Here is a 20825-nt window from a genome sequence, read left to right as displayed (position 1 = left end):
CAAACAGGTCAAATTTACATTTTTTATTGAAATAACTTATTTAAATTATTAATATAGACTTTATATTCACTAAATGTTAATTTTTTTTAAATATTTTACTTGACTTCATTTATTATGGCTTGGTACTTGCTAATTTGCTTATAACATCTTTTTCATTCTATTTTTTAAATTTTATAATATATTAGTGGCTAATAAGTTAATAAAACATGTTTTTTATATTCTTGTGTTACTCAACACATTATTTTGTTTTTTAAACAAGTAGATCACAGAAAAATTTTATGGGGTGCTGTAAGTACCCCACGTGGCAGTTGGCGCCTTGCAAAGCCGCGTGGCAGGTGCCGGGTTAATATTTAAATAACAATCCAATTAAAATATTTCAAATATATTTGTTTCGTTGAAATCATAAAAATAGAAGTATAACTTCTTACGTGGGTACAAAACATACACTCTTTTTTTTATCAATATTCTTCATTATTTTTCGAGGTTGGATTTGCCTCTGAGATAAATCTCTATTTTCTCGTTTATTCCAATGCACCCCTTCTTGGCCCAATATATTTGATGTCATGTGATGCCAGGGTTAATCTGGAAATATTTTTATCATTCTTAAAAATTCTGATAACATAATGTAACCTTAACATTTTAAAAGGACTCAAGGGTATTTACCCGTAAGGTATAACGTTTGCTTTACTTATAGAGCTCCTACTTATTTTAGGTGATAACACTTATGATGGAATATTGATTCCCAAAACGTTTTGTTGTGATAGAGGTAACCATTCTTAAAGATTTTAAATATACCTTTTACAAGATAAGGTTTTTATGGTTTTTTTTTATTTATGGTATACAACCAGTTACAGGAATTTTTCCTTGTGACATTAAAAAAAAACAATGTTTTATAATAAAAAGTGCTAAAAATTCTTATGGGGAGCTGATAAAAGAAGGTTTGAGCTTGAATCTAGATACTTCGGCATTTCAATAATCATTTTTTTGAAATGTCAAACTAACGTCAGAACGTGTATGTATCGATCTGTAAATTGGTGCCGAAATTTGTAATTATTACTGTAAATACTAGTAATCAAAATTAGTTTTCGCTCAAATAGTGACTAATAACAATTGTGTTACGTGTTAATCATCAAGAACGGGCTGTAACTTCGGTCAGTAAGAGACGTTTTACCTAATAATCTTCCAACTTAAACAGATTCAGTGTCAAACTGTCAATAGTTTTTCACTGTTGCTATCCCGTCCCAACGAACGCCAACGGTTAGGCAACCAGTATTGCAGTGATGTATCCAAGGTTATCACTTATTTCCAGACATCCAAAGCGTTAATATAAACAAATTCAAGTTACTTTTTACTACATACGTAACAATTTAAATCAATGTTCCCCCACTGTTAGCAACACCATGTCTGGATCCAATTCTTCCAGTAATCGTACTAGTTCATATGCAACTGCTACTATGACTAAACAACGTCCGAAGTATCCCAAGAAGACCGAAGCAATTTTATAATTAGTTGTACGTCTCTATAGTATCCAATGATTGTATATCCAATTTTTTTTCTTCATAATATTTACCCTAATGTTATTTAAAATTTAGAAATTAACTGTTATAATATTTAGTTTTAAGTCCTTATAGACCAGGGCCCATCTGTAAAAATATTAGTACATTTGGACGTTGAGAGGTGACTCAAATTTTTTTGAAGAAATTGCTTGAAAATAAATCAAATAATAATATTTGAGTTATCCTCCCTCTCAAAAAGGTCCGGACCATTGTTTAAATAATCAAAATGTCAAAAAATTAAGGAAAAATTCGATTTTTTTCTTCGTTTTTTGATTATAACTTTAAAAGTATTCATTTTCGAGAAAAGTTGTACTAACAGAAAAGTTGCGCAATTAAATTTCCTACAACATAGAAATGGTTAAAAGTTAATAAAATAGTCACCCTTGTTGCAAAATAGCAATAATTGCGAAAAAACCATACAAAAACAAGTATTCGCATTTTACGTTTTTCAACCATTTATGCTACACTTAGGACCTTCATATTTTCACCCAGAAAAACTTTATGATACAGTAAAACAATACCGTAAATTTCATTAAGATTGGTTCCACAGCTTTCGCAAAAAAAATTCATTTTTTCAAAATATTACAGGACTGAAAATAAAGGAGATAGCAAGTTGAATTTTTTTTGCATATAGAACTGTATTGTACTTTTCATTTGAAATTTTGCAAAATTAAAATCGATTAACACCACCGCGTCAGGATTTTTTTTAAATAAATATTAATTATTGGTGCTACGCGCAGGGCAGCGGATAGTTTGCTCTGATTGGGCATTCCAATCACCTTTGATAATGATTGATACATTTTAATTTTTATTACAAATATATATAAATAAATACATTTGTTTATTGCAAAATAAAAACACATACTCTATCCTTTAAAATAACACTTTTATTAGCAAAAATTTTCTTTGTCCATATATTTTAACTTAGAGAATAAAAGTTTATTATTTTTAAACATATGCAATTGTTTAAACAATATTTCATAAACAATAATAAAATTAGTTTGGTTTTTGTGGAATTAAAATATTAAAATACAACAAAATATAGAGTAAGAAAATAATATAGTAAATAAAGATTGAAAGAAATTTTGGTGGAAATCAACTTGTGTGAATCCAACACCGCTGTCCTGCGCGTAGCACCAAAAATTAATGTTTATTTAAAAAATTTCCTGACGCCGTGGTAATTAATGGATTTTAATTTTGCAAATTGCAAATGAAAGGTACCGTTCACTTCTATAAGCAAAAAAAATTCAACTTGCTACCTGCTTTATTTTCAGTCCTGTAACATTTTGAAAAAATGAATTTTTTTTGCGAAAGCTGGATTGCAAAATTTATTTGGGAAAATCTGTTGAACCGATCTTAATTAAATTTACAGTATTGTTTTAATATATCATAAAGTTTTTCTGGCTGAAATATGAAGGTCCTAAGTGTGGCATAAATGGTTGAAAAACGTAAAATGCGAATACTTGTTTTTGTATGTTTTTTTGCAATTAATTGCTATTTTGCAACTAGGGTGACTATTTTTTAAATTTTTAACCAATTCTATATTGTAGGAAATTTAATTACGCAACTTTTATGTTAGTACAACTTTTCTCGGAAATGAATACTTATAAAGTTATAATCAAAAAACGAAGAAAAAAATCGAATTTTTCCTTCATTTTTTGACATTTTGATTATTTAAACAATGTTCCGGACCTTTGTGAGAGGGAGGATAGCTCAAATATTATTATTTGATTTATTTCCAAGCAATTTCTGCAAAAAAATTTGAGTCACCTCTCAACGTCCATCTCAAAGCAGATGCGCCCTGGACTATTATTGTAGATAATTATTGTATAACCAATATTGTTTGTGTCAATGGCCATTGCTGCCGAGACACATAAATTTAAATAAAAAAAAATAATCATTTTTTTTCTTGTGTTTTTGAACCTTAAAAGTTTTTTTTCCAGTTTTAATTTGTTTATAACTAGGAAGCGATTAACTACAGGAACATTACAAAAGGTTTTTACAAAATTTTTCTTTCTAATGATCCAAAAAACTTATAATAATGTCTACCGGGCCTAAAAAATTAATTTAAACAGGAATAACTCCGAAATTATGGCATTTACATAGGTATAGGGTATATTACATGAAAAATAATCCGTATTTCTTAAGGACTTCAAAACGCAAAAAATATACAGGGTATTCCATTTAAAATAAGAAAATTCATTAGATTTCTAGAGCACCGGAAGACTTGACAACAATGTAATTACCACTATAATATCGGCCACATTAGAAGAACCTTACCCATCCAAAATCTATAGAAATCGTTCTAGCGATTTCCGAGAAATTACCGTGTTTCCAGACTTTTTAGCTACCCTGCATAGTGCAAGGTGCAAAGTTTGCGTAGTATTTTGAGTCACGATATGTTCTGTTTATTGCGACTAAGTTTATAAATTTCTGGGTTGCGACGAATTTCATCTGAAGGGACCTTTCAGTGGTCTTACATAGTAGATATTCGTTGATGATCGGCATGTTTAATGCTCAATGCAGTCTTTTACCTCCTCGGAATAGTGTCGTAGAAATTCAAGGTGTCGATGTCGCCTGTAATAAGAGTAACGAAAGTTCTCCACATCTTCTCTCTTTAAGTCCAGAACTAGAATATCCAAAGCGATGTCTTTAAAAATGTCATTTATTTGTTTAGGACAAGCAGTTTAGGTGATTTTGTTGGGAACTTATTATTTTTTACAAGGCCACAAGTTTTTTTTAAAAACTTAGATTCTAAGATTCTCTGAAATCAAAAGTGGATTTAGTGAAGCTGAATCTTCCGATTCTTCTGAAACTCGGCTATCACTATGGTGTAGGGTAGACATAGGGGCTGATGAAATGAATACGCTTTAAATGGTCTAAATATCGTAATTAATTTACCAGCTTTATTGGAAATATTCCTCAATAAAATTTATCATTTTTATTCCCAATATAAATTGTAAATAAATTGTATTAAGTTGTTACAAGCAAATAGCTTCAAAATAATATTAAAAGCTGTAGTAATTTAAAAAATAAAAATTTAGATTCGAAATTTCAAAAAAAAATCCTAGAAAATAAATAGAGTACAATCCGAGTGACACAATAGACTATTATGAAAAGTTATTACTGTAACAAATAGGAATAGGGAGGAAGAAGAGTTCGAGTAGGATGAATACTATTTCTTAAATAGAAAGGGGTCTGGAGAAAAATTAGGGGATATTTATAAAAGCTACTTGCTACGGCAGCTCATGGTTGTGTGGTGGCGGGTCATAGGTTCGTTTAAGGAACTAGGGAGTATCAACTTCTATTACCAAATTAAATAAGGGTACTTACACAGATATCCTAGGGTGTTTACATATAAATGATCCTGGATATATTTTGTTTTAGGGCGCCTTACCAGGAGTTTCTTTTATACAATCCAATATTTTCTTAATATGTATACTCTAAAATACTTTTAAATGTGTGGTTAAAATTTTGCTAATAGGTAGTTATAAATAAGCAGGACACATACAGTTACATATTTATTGGAAACTTTTCCTGTCAAACAACAAAACAAACATTAGATTTTATAGGTTACATTGGCGATATTTACCTGTGACTAAAATATACCTACTTTCTATAAAATAGATATGGTGCACCAAAAAATAAACAAATTTATTGTTTTATTGACTTGATATCTGACACACTTAAGACATAATACATGACATTTATATTATTAAAAAGGAAAAAATGTTTATTTTTACTAAAACTTAAAAATAACAACTGTCAGTTACGTCACTTGTCAAATATCATTCCAAAAATATTTATATGTCTCAATTAATTTTTATATGGTTAAATCACAATTTTGATTTAACAATCATTTTTATAATGATGGAAGCAAATATCTTTCTGACCCAATCAAAAGTTCATTTATTATATTTTTATATTTTAAATTCAAAAAAAAAATTATATTCATCAAAAAAATTACTTTAATCCTTGAATCCAAATTTTATAATTAAAATAGTCACTATACCTTAAACTTTGAAAATATTCATCTGTCACAACATTACTTCACCATAGGAAAGTTTTGACAGATCACTCTTACGTCACTCGACGGATGATTGGAAATTTCCCACTGCTATGGTAATATGTAGTTATTATACCATAACAAACAGGAACATGCTAATTTACCTCTAGTTTTCTAATCCAGGAAACTTAGATTTAATCCATTACCATGTAACCATAACCAATATTATTATAACCAGCTATAAAGATTTTATAACAGCTCACGGGCTTCACAAAGGACTAGATACGCCATACCATAAGTTTACAAAAGCGTATAATCCAATAATCCACTAATCAACAGAACTGCTACACTATCAAATGATCAAACCATTAAATATCTTCACCAAAAGAACTTTAATAGATCCCAAATTTAACTTGGAAATTCTTTTGTGGAACAAAAAATTGCCGGTTAGAATCTAACTTTTTGACATGTTTATCGGTCAAAAACTATTTTGAGACTCCCGTTCTTTGCGATTCTGTCTAAATATTCCTACCCATGTCGTACCAACTTCGTATTTTCGTTCGTCGTAGCCAATCACGACTAACGATTTTTACGCGACATTTGAACAGGCCAATGACTGCTTTAATATTCTATCACACTAGAATATTCTAATGACAAAAACGTAATTTTCGCTACAAGAAGAACGCATGGCAAATTATCTCGATTTCCAAAACACGCATTTCTTCTTAGAATGTAACGGCTTATTTAATATTGTGAAACAGTTCAGGGCCGGTTTAGAAATTTTTATTCGACTTGAATTTCTACAAAGGACTGACAAAAATATTTGGATTTACTTAGAAAGGGACTGTAAAAACTATATAAATTAATATATTTATATCTCCGCTGGTTTTATAAATGTTACAACAGCCTCCTCCGAAAAGAGAAAACTCGGATAGAATATTCAGTTTTCGATAAACTAAACAAGAAATCAACCATGATTCCTTGAGTGAGGCAAAACAATCACATCAAAAAAAATTATTATTATTTTTTTTTAGATGATGGCAAGTGGGGATTAAATTAAACAAACAACAAACGTTAGGGATTGGGCTAGCGTACCATCGATCGCCAGACTCTTTAAAGTCGAGTAGACTAACATGTTCAGTGACTCTAAAATGAACTGTAGGTGACAAGAGTTTCTGTGTCTTGGGGAAGAAATAAATCTTATGTCCTGTGTGGACCTCGCTGACATTCACAACAGTAACACAAGTGATATATATATTATATAATATATCATATAATATATATCATATACCAGAGCAGACACAGCCTCATCACCTCGTTGCCTAACCGGGAGTAGTTTCAAAAACTAAAAAAACTCATTTGAGCTCTAGGCTCAGCAGATAGGCATCTGCTTTATTCGAGCTCTAAGCTCAGCAGATAGGCATCTGCTTTAACTCCACTAAACGCCTAGCGAGTTTCAGGGAATTTTTATCGGCAACGGTTCAGCAAAAGTGAGGATTTAGGATCTCCATTCTAAATACCCCAATGAGACAGAATGTACTCATTTGTCTCAAGTCGAGATCGGTAACTTTACGTTAAACAACGTCTCACAGGGAATATACTCACTTCAACAACTAGACCAAAATAAAATAAGACTAACAAAAGGGGTATACAACAACAACAAGGACTAAAAACGACATACCAAAATCAAAGAGGATGTCAATTTCTTATCAAGACTAAGGAAAATAAAAAAAATTAAGGGGAACAGAGAATAGGGGATCAGGACTAAGGGGATGACATATTATCTTCATCAGATACAAAAGGTTTTAAGTCTTTAATATGCCATTTACCAAGATTAGAACCGTTTAAATCAGAGAGACGGTACACTACTGGTGACAACTTTTCACGGACTGTAGCTTCAATGTACCTCGGTGCTAGTTTAGACATAAACTTGTTAGCTGCATTAGACAGGACTTTATTCCTTTTCCATACTTTATCTCCTACTTGGAATTGGACTTCTCTTCTTCGTAAGTTGTAACTTCTAGCGTTACGTTCATATCCTTTTCGAAGATTAGCCCTGACCTTTTCGAAGACTTGACTTAATCCTTTTACTTCTGAAGCGTACATATCACGGTTACCAGGAATAATTTCTAGATCTTGGTTCCATTGATCTTTTTGATCAATACCATAGTAATTTCCACTCAGGGGAACATGACGGCCATAATTAAGGAAAGCTGGGGTATATCCAGTTACTTCATGCTTTGCGGTGTTAATAGCTTGTCTGATTTTTGCTAAATTCTTGTCCCAGTCTACGTGTTTTTTTTTACATACATACGGATTGCTGTTCCAATAGTTTTATTATTCCTTTTCACAAAATTACATTATGGTGCATACACGGGGCTAAACCATACTTTCTGAACATTATACCTACTACAGAGAATAATTAGAAGAGGGTTGTTCAGATTTGAGGCATTATCACAAATCACATACTGGGGAACACCAAAAATCAGGAAGACATTATCTTCCAAAAATTCTACTATACTCTTAGCTGTAGCCTTCCTCAAAGGATGGACTAAGGTATATTTACTAAACCAATCAGCAACCACTAACAACCACGTATAACCTTTTTTAGAACGAACAAAGGGACCTATCAGATCAATGGCAACTATCTGCCAGGGGAATTGAGCTTCTCTTTGCTTACCCATTTTACCTAATGGAGCATGATTTGGTGTTTTCTGAGCACCACACACTCTACATGATCTGACAAACTTAAGCACATCACAACGCATTTTGGGCCAATAGTACCTTTCTTGAATACGGGACAAAGTTTTATAGAATCCAAAATGAGCACATGTAGGTGGCTCATGACAAGACTGAATAACTTCTAGGCTTTGGGGTTTGGGTACTAAAATTTTCCATTTAACATCATTAGTCTTGAAAGAATTTGGGGATGGGGCATACTTATAGATAAAATCATTTTCCACTTTCCATTGTGGAAAATTATCAGGGGAACGGAGTATCTTCGATCTTAAATCATAGAACCAAGGGTCTATTCTATCAATATCTATTTCTAGATAATTAATATTTTGGGTATCATTGGTATGGGCTCGGGATAAAGCATCAGGGACTAAATGGGATGTTCCTTTTCTATGAATTAAATCGAAAGTATGTTGTCTTAGGCGCATAGCCCACCTGGCTAATTTGCCTGTAGGATTGGACAGTTTATTGAACCAGAGAAGTGAATGGTGGTCTGTAATAACCGAAAACTTAACTCCTTCAATATAACCTCGAAATTTCTCGATAGCGAAGATCACTGCGAGAGGATTGGGTCTCTCATTTCTCTGTCTGGAATTGGTATTGGATTTCTTAAAAGGACGATCTTGCTTTTCTGATTTGTCTCTTTTGGGGTTTTCAGGCTTGTCTTGTTTATCAAGTACCTGAAGATTCTCTTGGGGTTTCTCTGTATCTTCTAATGAGATACCAGCAAGACCTTTTGTAGTTTGAAGCAGAGGCAAAACATTTTGCTCCAAACGTTTAACAGTAGAGACTAAAATTTCTACAGTGGGAAAATCTTGAAGGGCTATGAGTGGAATATAATCCACTAAAATATTTTTTCTGAAGATTTTAACTCGTTGGGCTTCAGATGGGTACTCTTCCAAACGTCTAAAGAGATTCTCCATGATTGAGGAATAAATAGTGATCGACTCAGACTTTTTTTGTTTTCGACTTTTAATATCGTCAAAGAGATGATCATTATAATCTGGGGGTAGAAAAGCAGTTTTGAGTAAGGTTACCAACTCATTCCAACTGTTAACTGTATTTCTAAACACTTCTATACCAAATAGCAGCGTTTCCGTCAAATAAGTCAAAAGCTGATCTAAACAGGACATCATGAGAAATATTTCTGGACCTAGCAGAATCTCTTATTTTTTTTTAAATGTGGGAAGGGCTTTACTCTCACCATTAAATTTGATATTTAAATCAGAAACTCTAACAGGAGTTGAAACTTGTATAATAGGGGCTGAAACTGAACTAATAGGGGCAACAGGGACTGAAGTTGTATCACTAGTCAATGGGATGGACATATTATCGGATGTCTCTTCCTTTTCCAAGACATTTCCTGTCAACATCAATAAATCCATTTTATAGTTTTCAATAACTTCTTTTACTTTTTCACCTACATTGTCAGGGAAATTTTCTAATCTGAAATCCAGATGAGTTGACCTTGTTTTGAAACGAGCAAATTCAGCTTTTGTTGACTGTGCATCCATCGTTTTTGCAATATTTTGCAAATCTTTGAGTATTACCTGAATTACAGGTAACTCTTTATCAGGATCGACTACATTTTTAGTAAAATCGATGGCAGATGAGGTAGTCTCTTTACTTAACTGACCTCTCAATAACTTACGTTTTTCCTCAACGTTTTTATTTTGTACCTTAAAACCTCTTATGAACAGTTCATAAGATAACTCTTCTGTTTTCAGATCATTTACCTGGGTAGACTTCATTTTTAAAACTGGGGTGAAAGTAACACGCAAGGGAAAGACAGAAAGGAATAGTAGAAAATATGACTTTCAACAAAGGACCGTTTCTATTTATCAAACGAAAGCAAACGTCACCTATCCAACGCGACCGGATCCCAAATCACCAACCTTGTCACAGCTTCTGCTCTTGGCCTACAATCATTCAGTAAATAAAAGAGGAGTCAATGAACTATTTGTCAAAAATTCACACTCACGTACTAACAGGGAACAACAGACTCAAAATTTTTAGACACAACAGGGATATTCAAACACAAACAATATTGAAACTTGCTTCTCGAATGAGCTTACACAGGAAACACCAACAATGGTTCTTGTTCCGATAATTAATGGAAGCGTTCCCAGACAACTAAGCACGCTTCCTCTATCACGAGTATTACACTTGTGATCTATTCTGGTACAGGAAGGGAAAGACAAATAATAATCGGACTGACTAACTCCTTTACTTTACGGGTAGGCTCCGACTAATTCACAGATAGACTCCAAATAATTTACATGTAGGCTCCAACTAACCTTTGGTATCCTTTATGACACTGACAAAGCTCGATTAGTTGAGAAAAAAATAATGGGACTAAAAGCTCAAACGGAAACTACCAGACTATACACATATACTCAAACGACGAACAAAAAATCACAAAATCAAGTTACTCTGTAAAAAATTGTCAATCAATTATGAATAAATGCACAAATATAACAATAATGTTATACTTTTTAAATAGTTTCAATATTAAAATGTTCAACACTACTTATATAGACTACCTGTCTATATTATACTCATCAATATTTTAAAAAAATTTAAATAATGCTTTCACCATGGGTACTGTATCAACATCTACCATAAATACATACATAAAAATAATGTTGACACACTACAATAAGTACATATTTACACCTATTAAAAAATTTATACCACTTTGTAACTTTAAAAAAAATGTAAGGGCTCTTTCTAGGTTACTGACATAAGTTTTTGGGCTAAACTACGTTAGGATACTGATGTGATAGTATAATTGGTCTCAAATCTGGGACAAAAAAATAATTTAAGTTGAAAAACAGTTGGGGCTAGCTAAAAAAAGTAAACTGTTTGGGAACAACTTAATGATAGGACTGGGGATGAAAAGAGACAGATTTGTAGCTTGATACGTTGGGTGCTATTTGTAGCCCCACGTTGGGCGGCATTTGTAACAAATAGAAATAGGGAGGAAGAAGAGTTCGAGTAGGATGAATACTATTTCTTAAATAGAAAGGGGTCTGGAGAAAAATTAGGGGATATTTCTAAAAGCTACTTGCTACGGCAGCTCATGGTTGTGCGGTGGCGGGTCATAGGTTCGTTTAAGGAACTAGGGAGTATCAACTTATATTACCAAATTAAATAAGGGTACTTACACAGATATCCTAGGGTGTTTACGTAGAAATGATCCTGGATATATTTTGTTTGAGGGCGCCTTACCAGGAGTTTATTTTATACAATCCAATATTTTCTTAATATGTATACTCTAAAATACTTTTAAATGTGTGGTTAAAATTTTGCTAATAGGTAGTTTTAAATAAACAGGACACATATAGTTACATATTTATTGAAAAATTTTCCTGTCAAACAACAAAACAAACATTAGATTTTATAGGTTACATTGGCGATATTTACCTGTGACTAAAATATATCTACTTTCTATAAAATAGATATGGTGCACCAAAAAATAAGCAAATTTATTGTTTTATTGACTTGATATCTGACACACTTAAGACATAATAATATGACATTTATATTATTAAAAAGGAAAAAATGTTTATTTTTACTGAAACTTGAAAATAACAACTGTCAGTTACGTCACTTGTCAAATATCATTCCAAAAATATTTATGTCTCAATTAATTTTTATATGGTTAAATCACAATTTTGATTTAACAATCATTTTTATAATGATGGAAGCAAATATCTTTCTGACCCAATCAAAAGTTCATTTATTATATTTTTATATTTTAAATTCAAAAAAAAATATTTATATTCATCAAAAAAATTACTTTAATCTTTGAATCCAAATTTTATAATTAAAATAGTCACTATACCTTAAACTTTGAAAATATTCATCTGTCACAACATTACTTCACCATATGAAAGTTTTGACAGATCACTCTTACGTCACTCGACGGGTGATTGGAAATTTCCACTGCTATGGTAATATGGAGTTATTATACCATATCAAACAGGAACATGCTAATTTACCTCTAGTTTTCTAATCCAGGAAACTTAGATTTAATCCATTACCATGTAACTATAACCAATACTATTATAACCAGCTATAAAAATTTCATAACAGCTCACCGGCTTCACAAAGGACTAGATACGCCATACCATAAGTTTACAGAAGCGTATAATCCAATAATTCGATAATCAACAGAACTGCTACACTATCAAATGATCAAACCATTGAATATCTTCACCAAAAGAACTTTAATAGATCCCAAATTTATCTTGGAAATTTTTTTGTGAAACAAAAAATTGCCGGTTAGAATCTAACTTTTTGACATGTTTATCGGTCAAAAACTATTTTGAGACTCCCGTTCTTTGTGATTCTTTCTAAATATTCCCACCCATGTCGTACCAACTTCGTATTTTCGTTCGTCGTAGCCAATCACGACTAACGATTTTTACGCGACATTTGAACAGGCCAATGACTGCTTTAATATTCTATCACACTAGAATTTGTAATGACAAAAACGTAATTTTCGCTACAAGAAGAACGCATGGCAAATTATCTCGATTTCCAAAACACGCATTTCTTCTTAGAATGTAACGGCTTATTTAATATTGTGAAACAGTTCAGGGGCGGTTTAGAAATTTTTATTCGACTTGAATTTCTACAAAGAACTGACAAAAATATTTGGATTTACTTAGAAAGGGATTGTAAAAACTATATAAATTAATATATTTATATTTCCGCTGGTTTTATAAATGTTATATTACACCAGAGAGCTAAAAACTGAATAGACACATTAATCAAACTGCTGTAGGGACAATTTTTTTAGCATTTATTTAATATTACATAATAATATTAATAACTTACTGTGCGTTGGTATAAAAGCAAATTCCAATAAATTTCCAAAAAATATATTCGGCTTGGGACCTGGAATATTTCGCATGTATTTTGTGTTTCTACGTGATTGCTGATAAAAGTAAAACGCAGTAAATAAAACAACAATGATTCCAAATCCAATCATTGTTTACAGTAATCTAAAAAGGATTTTCCATAGTAAAAAAATTGAAAAAAAAATATGTATAATTAATATGTAGGTATAAAAAATATCATGAAATAATCTGCGATTGCATTTCACTTCATTTCTAATACCATACCATAGGTACCCTATACGTATTTTGTCTTCATATCAAAGACTCGTCAGGAGCACGTGAATGAGTGTTCAGAGTGCAATGAAATGCAGCACGCCTAGGTCGCTTAATAAACTAAACCGACTTCAGTGCGCTAGGTACGACATCTTTAGGAAATAAATGAAAGGACTTCTCTCGTATAGAAAGAAATGTGTACCTGCAGTAGCGAACGGCGAACGTGAATTGTGAATTTCAAAGCTTTCATAAAAGCAATGAAAATGATATAAGGAACCATTTTGTCCCACAAATACAAAACGACGTTATTTGCCACGCATTCGTCAAGTACGGAGAAACCGTAATATGAAAGAGTCGGCGATTGCATTTCACCTGATTCTGAACACCATCGGTACCCTACAAGTGTATCATTGCTTTTATAAAAACTTTGAAATTCACAATTCACCTTCGCCGTTCGCTACTGGAGGAATTTCTTTCTATACGAGAGAAGTCCTTTCATTTATTTCATAAAGATGTCGTACCTAGCGTACTCAAGTCGGTTTAGTTTATTAAACGACTTAGGTGTGTCGCATTTCATTGCTCTCTGAACACTCATCTAGATGCTCCTGACGACTCTTTGATATGAAGACCAAACACGTGTAGGGTATCGATGGTGAAGTGAAATTCAATCGCCGATTCTTTCATATTACGGTTTCTCCGTACCTGACGAATGCGTGGCAGATAACGTCGTTTTGTAGAGGTATTTGTGGGAAAAAATGGTTTTTACATCGTGTTCATTGCTTTTATGAAAGCTTTGAAATTCGCAATTCACGTTCGCCGTCGACTACTGGAGGGATTTCTTTCTATACGAGAGAAGTCCTGTCATTTATTTCAAATAATATTATGTATACAGAGTGAGTCTGTAATTTGGAATAAATTCAATATCTCAAATACCAATCGTTTTTTTTTTGAAAAATGCTCAGACCCATCGATTAGTATTTCAAATTGTCCTGTTTGACATACAATAATAATGTATACAGGGTGTCCCAATTTAGAGATATGACGTTATCGTTGATTTTATTAAATGGCAACACTGTCATTTTGATAGCTATTTTGATAGGGTGTCTAAAGTTATTCATAACTGCAAAATATAAAATTTTTATTCTCTACCATTTACAAGATAATAAAAAACAACAAAGTTATGTCTGCAATTTGGAATAAATTCAATAATTCAAATACTACCTTATTATTGTTTTTTTGAAAAATGCTCAGACCCTTCAATTAGTATTTCAAATTGTCGTTTCATATGACGTCATCGTTGAGTTTCTTAAACGGCAATACTATCATTTTGACAGCTATTTTGGTAGGGTGTGTAAAGTTATACATAACTGCAAAATTTCAAATTTTTATTCCCTACCATTTACAAGATAATAAAAAATAATAAAGTTATGAAAAACAAGTAATCAAATAATAATTGAATTTAATTATTTCAATTAAGCAACAAATGCTCATAATGTTGCCCTCAATGATTGCCAAAATAGTCAATGGGCAGCATTATGAGCATTTGCTTAATTGAAATAATTAAATTCAATTATTATTTGATTACTTGTTTTTCATAACTTTGTTATTTTTTAATACCTTGTAAATGGTAGGGAATAAAAATTTGAAATTTTGCAGTTGTGTATAACTTTACACACCCTATCAAAATAGCTATCAAAATGACAGTGTTACCATTTAAGAGAATCAACGATGACGTCATATCTCTAAATTATTACACCCTGTATACATTATTATTGTATGTCAACAATGACAATTTAAAATGCCAACCAACGGGTCTGAGCATTTTTCAGAAAAACAATTGGTATTTGTATTACTGAATTTATTCCAAATTACAGACATAACTTTTGTTATTTTTTATTATCTTGTAAATGGTAGAGAATAAAAATTTTATATTTTGCAGTTATGTATAACTTTACACACCCTATCAAAATAGCTGTCAAAATGACAGTGTTGTAATTTAAGAAAATCAAGGATGACGTCATATCTCTAAATTGGGACACCCTGTATATATTATTATTGTATGCCAAAAAGGACAATTTGAAATACTAATCGACGGGTCTGAGCAATTTTCAAAAAACAATTAGTATTTGAGATATTGAATTTATTTCAAATTAGAGACTCACTCTGTATAGCTGTATATGGAATAATAATGTTGTTATGATAGTTCCGTAGATTGATCCTACATAGAAAAAGTCCCTCGACGCGAAAGAAGAAGTAGTCTCGTACGAGAATGTTCTGGATGTCATGGAATAACCCAGAAATGTCTGGTGACATCTAGAACGTCAGGAATCTATATAAACATATGTGTTTGACAGTTTATAGTTCAGTTGTAATTGAGATTTTGAAGTTTGCAGTTTGTAAGTATTGTAATTTATGTTCGAGTTCAATAAAGGTATTTACAAGAAGTGTAACATTGGCGACAGCAGTGGGTGCAAGAAGTATTTAATTATTTTTGAATGGTTAAGAGCACACAGTAGCGATCAACAGGTAGCAACAAACGCGGTCCAAGATTGCGAAAGTTCTGCGAACTTTCAAAAGTGAGGCAACAGTGCGTCGGTAATTCGACACTGACAGTGACGTTTATACTATCAAAAACAATTATTTGTATACACGTAAGCGCGAAATGTTGCCAAGTTAGTGACGTTCAATTTCTTGTTATAAAAAAATCGATTTTTAGTCGTTCCAATGTGACACAAAATCTAGGCACGTGATAGAAAAGTTTATTTGAAGAAAGTGTATTTTTTTGTCTTTCTTAATGGCGGTACATTTGTACGCCTTTTTTCAATATTTTATTTAGTTATAGATTAATTTCCACATCCTAACATATTTCTGAAATTGGGCTCTGTACCGCCATTCTTTATTATATTACGAATATGTGTGTAAAATATCGCGACAAAATATTCAAAATTAGAGCCAAAGTCTTGGAACGCGTTTTTTGCTACCTGTTGATCGCTACTATTTGCTCTTAATACGAGATCTACAGAATTTAGTAAGGAAATGGATACGTCAAGACCCCCCGCATGGTTTATAAAAATGAAAGATGAAGAAAAGCGTAGGCAAGAAGAGAAAGAGAAAAAGGAGCAGCGTAGGAAGGTGAAGGAAAAGCGTAGGCAAGAAGTCGAAGAGATGCGTAGGCAAGAAGAGGAACAGAAGGAGGAGAGGCGTAGACAAGCAGAGGTAGAATTTATGAATAGTTTGTCCCAAATTCACGAAAATTTTCAGTTAGAGGTAAGTCGAATTACTAATAAAATAGATATATTAGAAGAAAAACAAAACTCTTTAGATAATCAAATAGAACAACAAAATTATTTAGACAACAAAATAGAGCAACAACAAAACTACTTAGACAGTAAAATAGACCAACAACAGAAAAATCTAGAAAATAAAATATAACAGCAACAAAACGATTTGAAATATAGTTTGAAATAGTAAATAGTCTAGTTACCAAACAAAATTAATACTTAAGCTTCTTTATCGAATATTGTTTCAGTTACTAATGTCGAATCCGAACAAAAAGCCCTTTCATCTTCCATCGTTGATCCAGGCACAATTAGAAGTAGCAAAATTTTAAAACCACCCACGTTCGATGACTAAACAGAGTGGGAAACTTATCGTTTTCAATTCGAAGCTGCAGCTAGAGCAAATGGCTGGAATGAAAACGAAATGGCAGCTTCCTTGGTGGTGTCGCTTCAAAGACAAGCAGCGACTCTTTTGCAATTTCTTTCCCAGGGTGCACCCAGTTATACCTCTCTCGAACAAGCTTTAGAGACAAGATATGGCCAGCAACATCTAAAACAGGTTTTCCAAAGTCAACTGAAAGTTCGATATTAAAAACATAACGAAAGCCTGCAAGAACTTGAGGCCGATATTAAAAGACTATTGCATAGAGATTTTCTGGAACAAATCGGTATACAGGCATTTATAGATGGACTACATGATATCGAAATGCAATAGGCTCTTCGATTACAACACCACAACACACTAAATGGAGCACTAATCTCAGCTGAGGAGTTTGAAGCGGCGAAAGGTATTTCCAGATCTCTTCCACAATTAAAAGAAATAAGATTTACAGAAAATAAGCAAGTCACTACCACAGATAACGAACAACTAGTTTTATTCCAGATATTAAGCTTACTGCCAAATATGCAACAACAATCTCAAAATCAGAACAGAAGATGTTTTAATTGTGGAACAATGGGAAATTTGCAAAATAATTGCAGAAATAAATTCCAGGCGACGAAAGAAGAATCAAATAATGAGATTAGAAAGTCGCCTAGTTCAACATCCGTAAGCCTGTCACAAAATTCCACTAGAAAAGATGATATATGGTCACTAAGAAACAGATTTCCTACAGCTGACGATAGAAAGGAACAAAGTACAATGGAATCTGAAGTTATTCATTTGAAGGAGCAACTAGCGATTAGTAAAAATGAAATAGAAAGGTTAAGAGAACAGATGTTAATATTGCAAGAAAAGTGTAAGGTAATTCGAACCAATGCAATAACTACACAGTCCAATCTGGAAAATAAATGCCAGAAACTAATAAAAGAGAAAAATGTGTTAAATAAACAGTTACAAGAATTCCAAAATGCATTAAATGAATTACAAGTTCAAAGCCAATGTCAGCTAGCACAAAAAGAGAATGCAACCGAAGAAGTAAATCTGCAGATGACGACAGTTGAACAGCAAAAAGATAATGACCAGACTTCTCTGGAAAACCTTAAGAAGATCCAAAAGAAAGATAACGACTTAAGAGTTATACGAGATGGGCTTAAAAATGGAGTTTGGATTTCCTGCCAAAGATCTCTTTGGCAGGAAATATCTAAATACATTTGTTGTGAAAACCACAGTTAAATTATTTCGCATTTATGCAAATCTCTCTTGTAAATCTGTTGAATCAATCTGTATTGTGTTTGAAAGATTTAATTCTCTGAAAATTTGAGTGTTAGTATTGTGTTAGGGCACAAAAGATAACGGACATATGGTTGCTGCTTTGGCATCTTCGGTGGTCGCAAGGGTATAAACATGTGTGAATGCCACGGATACGCTCTTGTTAAGTGACATTCTTACCCTTAAACAAAATATTGCAGTTCTATAATAAAAACTGAGTAGTCTATCGCCAGCCTCTCTAAGGCGAGGTATTAAATGTGTGCTCCACTTTTCGTCGTGAAAATACGTTACACTCTCGCAATAATTACCCCTCTCGCTAATTATCAACACGGAAATTTGTATAATAGACTCTTTCTCTCTCTTTCGCTACTAAGACAATTTATCGTTAAGCCGCTTATTTATCAACTCGTTGTTGTTAATAAATGTTTTTGTGGCTTATCACTTTTATTTCTCGTGTGCACAACCCTTCATATCGTGTTAATTAGTAACTTTAAAACCAGACCAAATAAATTCTCAGAACCAGTCGCTCTAAAAGTTCACTAGTTTGTTAATATCGAAGGACTCCCTGCTTTGGGACATATGCGTGTGGTCCTAAAATATTCAGCTATGTCCAATTAGGCAAAAGGTAATAATTAAACCCTTCTCACCACTGTTGGGGTAAGATTAAATAAAAACTCACACCATCTGTTGGTCTACATCGACCCGGATTTTGGTTTGGTATTCGCGTTGGGTGTGGCGCTTATTCGAACATTTTTGTGTGTAATACCTATATTACAAGACTTGTTAGTTCGCGACACGATAAACTCTAAATAAAAGGAAGTGAAGTTATTGTGTGTGGTTAGTACCTGCCACCTGTCGCTGTATTCATTGGACTTATTTGGTGAGATTTTTCCATTTTTAAAACTTTTAGTGCTGATCAAAGGTAAACTCTGCTCAAAGACATTTTACGGTCAAAAAACACTTTTGATGACATTTAGCGGGAATGCTGTATCTCTCTGTGTAACTTAGACTCTTATTCTTTCGCGTGGTTGATAATTGCCAAACAAAACTCTCCAATGTAATTTAGGCTTTTCCACGTATCGATAGACTCTCTAGCCGTGTGTGCTCAATTGAATTCGGCATAAAAATGGAAGACCTCAAGAAAAAGAGGACGCCTTTGAAGGCTAAAATTACAAGGATCGAAAACTGGCTCTTACAAAAGGCTAGTATGGAAACGGATGCGCTACAATATCAATTTTGGCAAACAGAATTAAAAACCTGTTTTTTAAAATATGAAGAAGTAATGTATCAAATAGACGAGATTGATAAAGCCGGTACTGAAGCAGAAGACAGGGTGACAACGGAACAAAAATATTTCTCTATTCTCGCGGGCTGCGGCGTAAGATGGACGAGATATTTTTGGGCCCCCTCTCTCAGATCAAATAGCACTCAGTCACCTTGTAGCCACTGCTAAGGTTAGGCTTCCGAGATCACCATGCAAACGTACTCCGGGACCTTCTCTGAATGGAACTTGTTCTACCAGCTCTTTGCTAATAGTGAACAATGAAGAACTCAATAGTGTGCAACGATTTATTTACCTCAAATCGTTCCTGCGAAATGAACCCCTTCAGTAGATCGACAACATCGAAGTTTTCGAAGAAAATTTCGGTATAGCTGTAAAAACTCTCAAAGATCGTTACGAAAACAAATCGCGAGTGATTAGCTTACACATTCAAAAATTGTTAAAGGCTCCATCTCTAGTTAAAAGTAATTCAAAGGCATTTGAGCATTGTACCAATTGAGCATTGGGATTTGCTATTAATCGAAATATTTTTACAAAAATTAGATTTTGCTACACATAGGGCCTTTGAATATGATATTTAGACAAAGACCTTAACTACTTATAGTATCGTCCTATATTTATAGCAGTTGTTATGTAATGTTATATATAGTGTGTGTCAGTTCATATTTTATTAGTTGTCAAATTATATTTATCGAAATGTCCTACTTATTCAATCTAAAGATATAATAAATTGGCGACGGGGTAAATAATTGAATAAACAGACTTTTAAAATACATATTAAACATGTATCGAGATCAATTCAAACAATATATGATGGTAATCCAGGAAATTTTAGATCAACTGCAGAAAAGTTTGGCAATTACTTCAAATTCGACTATTAATAATTTTATACCTTTATTCGAAAATTTTAATGAACAAAAAGAAAAATTCACAATGTACATAGAACGTTTCGAAAACTACCTTAAAATCAAACACGTTTTCGATGACAAGAAATTTGCTTTAGACTTACTGTTGAATTCTATTGCCTCTGCAAATTTTTCAATGCTTTCATCCTTAGTTGCACCTCACAAAATTAGAGATGTTGATTATAACACCATTGTAAAGAAACTTGATAAACATCTGAATCCAAACAAAAATATTCTTGTGTTGCAGCATAAATTTCTTTCCTTATATCAACAAGAAAATCAGTCAATTTC

The 20825-nt window shown here is 32.6% G+C and overlaps 1 protein-coding gene across 3 annotated transcripts in view; it reads right to left on the bottom strand.

Moving 5' to 3' along the window:
* Window positions 1-20825, bottom strand: part of LOC114338629 (cytochrome P450 4C1-like) — a 132988-nt gene that overhangs the window by 95168 nt on the left and 16995 nt on the right. For all 3 annotated transcript variants that reach the window (XM_028289225.2, XM_028289226.2, XM_028289227.2), the window contains exon 2: window positions 13144-13310. In XM_028289225.2, the coding sequence (XP_028145026.1) occupies window positions 13144-13297 (154 nt within the window). In that variant the 5' untranslated portion in view covers window positions 13298-13310. The remainder of the gene's footprint in view (window positions 1-13143; window positions 13311-20825) is intronic.

Source organism: Diabrotica virgifera, chromosome 1, assembly GCF_917563875.1.
Source record: "Diabrotica virgifera virgifera chromosome 1, PGI_DIABVI_V3a".
In the NCBI taxonomy this organism is placed as follows: Eukaryota; Metazoa; Arthropoda; class Insecta; order Coleoptera; family Chrysomelidae; genus Diabrotica; species Diabrotica virgifera.
Note: the sequence above shows the minus strand (reverse complement) of the source record. Positions and strands in the feature narration are given on the sequence as shown.